We start from the raw sequence: 5,222 nt of genomic DNA, 5'->3' as shown, positions 1-5,222 counted from the left end.
TTACTCTGACATTTTACGATTAGTCGCCTCCTTGTACGTCTTAATGTGCAACGTGAGGGAGGGTTAGGTTAGGTTAGAGGCAACTCGTGAAAGTAGAACCCTGCGGGCGAAAATATTTGTCTGTTTGACTCTATCCTACACCGTTTGGGCGCTAGAGTGCTTTCTTCGACGCAAATACGGCGAAAATTAATGACCACATTGCACTGTAAGACGTACTAGGGGGCGTCCAATAGTAAAATGTCAAAGGAAGTACCCCCTCCCCCCCTCAAAAAAAAAAAAAAAAACAAACAACAAAACTGTTTGACAAACAATACAATCTAAAAACTGCGCTGGTTAATTTTTTTGAATTTTTCTTAAGCAAAGCAGAAGGGTGGGGTGTAGTCACGGTGCTGCCCCGCTACAGTCTTTTGTCACGAGAAAGGAGCAAATCCCTCAAATGCAAAAGGGCCGCAAATAATGTAAAGGTATGGTATGGATTTTCAGTTTTGTGTTAGTAAGACGCTTACAAGCCCCGTCCATTTTTAAACGCGATTACTACAAGGCGGAACTACAGACCGAGCCAACAATCAAAACTGCAGCTGGCGCTCAAGTGGCCGCGTTCAAAACGTCGTCTGCGTTGTATCTTTTTACACGGCGGCGCGACAGTATTATTTAAACGCGACCGCTATATCGACGCCAGTCCAAAGAAGATTGTGGATGGGGTTGTACAAAGCAACAAGTGACCTTATCATTGGTCGAACTTTCCCGCCTAAATTTATGATTGGCTAAAATTTTCCTGGCTCGACTCAGCCTGCTGCTCAGCTCGTCATTTCCATGGAACCGGCACGATGCAAACTCAAATTTCTCTAAAGTTAATCAGACGATATAATATCGAATGTATCTCAAAAAAATTCTTCGAAATTTTTCGAAGTAATTTTGACTGAAATTTTGGTAAATACTCTTGGGCACGATTGGTTCTGCCATAAGGGGCCATCGTCAAGAATAATAATAAGAATCCTTCGGGCGAAAGCAGTAGGCACCCCTAGGGGCTGAAAAAGCACCGGATGAAGTCTTACCTGACTGCCTCCAAAGCACGCAACCCAAATGTTTCCGTCTGAGTCAATAGTCATACCATCAGGGTTGCCGGTAACATTATGAGCTGCAAAATCAAAAGCAGTTCTGCGGGTCCCTAAAAGAGCATGCAAAATATGTATTTCCTTAATTTTAGCGTTTTGTAAATGTTTGTGGAGTGTTGTTATTCTAGATTTTAACCATACCAAGAGTGCCTTGAGCAAGATTGAAGTCGAACACATCAACGCGGCGCGTCGGAGTGTCAATGTAGTACATTAGCGTCTCCTCGTGATTCCAGACTAGGCCGTTGGAGATGCTCACTGGTGACAGGACAGTCTTGACCTCAACGGCATGTTCCTGTCGCGGAAGCGAGCTAACGTGTCGCGAGGGACTTTGTAGCGTAATACGGTACAGAGAGCCCTGGTCAGGAGTCACCTGTCCCACCACTGGTTCTGGGCCCATGGTGCCTGCAATATGTCAGTAAAATATTCATTCCCTAGTATCACAAAACTGTCGTGCGACTGTCGGACATCAGTAAAAAAACAGATACGGACTATCGGTGCGAGAAAAATGAGAAAAATGACTCCATCGCTATACTACCTTACTTCCTCAGGACTAAAATCTACATCGGCTAGCTTGTTATGGAAGTAAAAAATCACTGTTGTGGATTCGAACAGGAATTGATAAAAATACAACAGAATGGTGGATAGTTTAAATTTGATAGACCAGCGACAACCGTCTGACTGTCTGTCACAAAAATAGTCAGTACCCAATCAGTCCCTATTCAGTCCCCACGAGCGTACTGTTAGCGTACAAGTCCGAGCGCATGAGGACGGTCTGAAACACGCCTAAAAGCGACGAAAAAGCGTACTCCGTGTCTCCTAGTCCTGTCTCTTCAGGCTCGGTTTTAAGCCCGCCTGACAGACGGGGCGATTTGCTGTGGGTCGCCTACTATCAGGGGGTATTTGTAGGACAAAATGAGGCCTAAGCGACGGGGCTGATTGAAGCTCCAGCGGCTAGGGTGGCAGCACGCTCTGACAGATCCCTGCAGTGAACGAACTAAGCAGTAGTAGAGTGAGAGCGTGACAGTCTTTTGAGCGGGGAGCGAGTCAGCCGACACTGATCGTTATCACAGTTGTGGAAAATGACGCGAATACAACCGAAACACGCCTCAGTATTTTACGCGGGTAGTCTCACAGCGAACGTACCTAATGGGTCTTGTTTGCTAACTGCATGAGACCGTTTGGGGAGACTGTTTGGGTACTGATTATTTTTGAAAGTGGTGGAAAAGCCATTCGATAACTTAGACTAAAAGGCACGCAGTTCATCCGCCCGTTTCGAAAGACACGCAGTTTACCGCTCTAGAGGTAGGAACTGCGCCTTTTAGTCTAAAGTATCGCAATACAATTGGATTTTCCCGGGGTGTCCAAAGGCACTGAAATTTAGCATCTTTAGGGCATTTTATTGTATTATCAGTGTCGTACATTCAAATTGTGCAAAAACACCCCCTTACCTAGACAAAATTCCAAACAGTACACTGTTTAAAAGATCGTTAACAATTCTTGTGAACTGTGAAACGAACCCATAGTTGGGGAAAATTTAGTCGCTTCAGGTGTTTCAGGAACTTTAAAGGCATTCTCTAAATTGTTGACGTGTCTTTTTGCATGGTGTCTTTTTGCATAATGGACCTCTAATTTTATAACTGCATCTTTCTTTGCATCTATCTTTTTTCGACTACAATGAAGTGTTGTGATTTCACAGTTACTTCGTTTCGTGAAAGTGTTGGGAAATAAAAAAATATTTTTAAGAGTGTACGAAGCTTTGGGGGTCGTTTTATGCATTACTCAGGAGTGCCGGGCCAAAATTTCCACAAAATACCATCGTGGCGATCGGCTCAAATCATGTTCAAAATCCAGAATGTCGACTTTTGGACAAATCGGTATATCTTCGCTTGTGTTTGAGATACAGCAAGCGGTTTGTGCCATTCAATGCAGAATGATCTCTTCTTGAAGAAATGTTAAAGGGTACATAGTGTTTGGAGTGAAATCTTAGCCTCTTAAAGACAAATACTATTTTCTTTATGTAGGCATCGAAAACGGGCAAGTAAATATGCTTTTGAGATCCGCTTGTTATTTTCCGTGTAGATAGCTATGTATGACATAGAAATTCTTTCAGTTTGAGCCGATCGGAACGACGGGAATTCGTGGGAATTTTGGCCAAGCGCTCCTTAGTTAAGCCTAAAACGACCCCCAAAATTGGTACTGTTCAGAATTTTGAGGTAACATAGCAAGTTCACACTTTGTTGTGTTTATTTAGTACACCGTTAGGCTTGCAGTGTTACCTGCAATCTTATTGACATAAATTGAGGTGTAGTAACAGCTGCATTTTATACAAGCAAAATACAGCAAACAGACCGCAAATTAAACTGCTTTTAATTACTGCCGAACAGAGTTGCCAACAAAGTGAAGTTGAGCTGGAAACTGATTGGTTGAAAGGTGGACCTGATTCTGAAATGCGACTGAAAGGCCAACGTGGTCATTTCCGCAGTATTTTGTTTTCATCAGAAGAAAAAGTCTAGCACCCAAACGGTGAAATAGGAAATTTGACAAAATTTTGGACGTGCTGGTGCTCCTAAAAATATCACGACTCAAGCTTAGTGTGCTCTTGAGCTATTTCGTAGCTCGTATCGTAGTTATTGGCAAACACAAAGATGAACGCGAAACTTTCTTGGCCACTGGTTACCTTTACAATCGTTACACGAAGAGAGATTATTGTTTGTCATGTTTGTGAGGGTTTTGCCCAACCGTTAAATGAAAACAAAGAAATTCAAAATCTATACATGCTTTACCTTAACTACATACCTATCCAAATCCGCCCTACGCTGTCAATGTTTCCATCATTGAAACGGTTACCCGGCTTGTCGTCTTCGACGGTTGTGAGTACAACGGGCGGCGTGATCTGAGGAATTATGGAGCTGAAGTTGTAGGCAGCCCAGTCCATGAGCCGTAACTGCCGCCCGACTCCAACAGCCAAATTTCCCCCAGGAAGCACGAGCACTGGGCTCACAGGGCCGTCTACGGGGACAGATAAAGCACATATGTTAGCCATAAACTCGCCTACGCGGCTCTCGCTTTACACCTTAAGGTCACCTATAGTTTTATGCTGCGTCGAAATTGAACTACAAACAATTTTCTGTGGTAATGGCGTATAGAATTTTGAAGCGAGTTGAGGTAAAGAATACTTCACCGACGTCTGCTCACAGACCTTGTTTACCTCGCCATGAAATCAGAGATGAGAAACGATCCCGACCCGGGCCCTGTTTCCGGGCTTTTCAACATCCGGGCCTGTCCCGATCCCGGGCCTCACACCCAGAAAAATCGTTTCTTGAATCAAGTGTAAAAAAAATCGTAAAAATTTCCTCTTGTATTTCCTTTTGTTAAAATTTTGCCACGTGCACTTAAAACAAGAGCATTTCGACGCGTCCGTGCAACAATTTCCTATCAGTTTTGCTGTCCTGAAAGACTATCCTATATGTTTCGCTAACCCAAAAGACTAGCCTAACTTGCATAGGGAGTTGTAGCACGGACGCGTCGATTTTTGAAGTGATGCTCCCGTCAAGAGCAATTGGTCCTCTTGCCTGCGCTGATCTCGGGTCACGTTCAGTACCGAGGGGAAATCACTTGGGTTCGTTGCGTACGGGCTATTTCGTGGTATTTCTCCTGCCATTTTGGTTATTTCTCCTGCCATTTCGGCTTTTATTTGCCTATTTCGGATTATTCCAGGGTATTTCGCGGTATTTCAGAGTATTTCAGTGGTATTTCGCGACTATTTAACTGACTATTTCGCGTCTATTTCGGGTCCATTTCACTCTATTTCGCCTTTATTTCGTACTATTTCGATGGAAGGTTTACGAATTATTTCACAAGTGATTTCCCCCTCGTTTGGGACTTCTCGGTTACTCGGGTTGTGGTCGGGACTACTCGAATAATTCACTCGCGTTGCATTCCGGACTCCGAACTACTCGGTCACATTCGGGTTCTGGCCGGGTATGCTCGGGTTATAGTTTAAACACGGAAAAAAAAACGTAAGTTCCACAAGCTAATGATTAGCTGTGATAGCTTATATGTTGGCTGCCCAGGCACTAATTAACCTTTTCAGCTCTGACAGCTAAA

General features: G+C 43.8%; 2 protein-coding genes across 3 annotated transcripts in view; one reads left to right on the top strand and one right to left on the bottom strand.

Annotated features, from left to right (window-relative positions):
- The window catches only part of LOC127749560 (uncharacterized), a 32,787-nt gene that overhangs the window by 5,549 nt on the left and 22,016 nt on the right, over positions 1-5,222 (top strand). The window lies entirely within an intron of this gene.
- Positions 1-5,222, bottom strand: part of LOC113207098 (regucalcin-like) — a 14,943-nt gene that overhangs the window by 4,818 nt on the left and 4,903 nt on the right. For both annotated transcript variants that reach the window (XM_026423485.2, XM_052268224.1), the window contains exons 3-5: positions 3,912-4,124; positions 1,257-1,517; positions 1,056-1,168 (exon numbers count right to left, since the gene is read on the bottom strand). In XM_026423485.2, coding sequence (XP_026279270.1) covers positions 1,056-1,168; positions 1,257-1,517; positions 3,912-4,124 — 587 coding nt within the window. The remainder of the gene's footprint in view (positions 1-1,055; positions 1,169-1,256; positions 1,518-3,911; positions 4,125-5,222) is intronic.

The sequence above is a fragment of the Frankliniella occidentalis genome, unplaced genomic scaffold (genome assembly GCF_000697945.3).
Source record: "Frankliniella occidentalis isolate FOCC.00 unplaced genomic scaffold, Focc_3.1 Scaffold65, whole genome shotgun sequence".
NCBI lineage: Eukaryota > Metazoa > Arthropoda > Insecta > Thysanoptera > Thripidae > Frankliniella > Frankliniella occidentalis.
The sequence above is the reverse complement of the archived record's forward strand: the minus strand, read 5'-3'. Positions and strand labels throughout refer to the sequence as shown.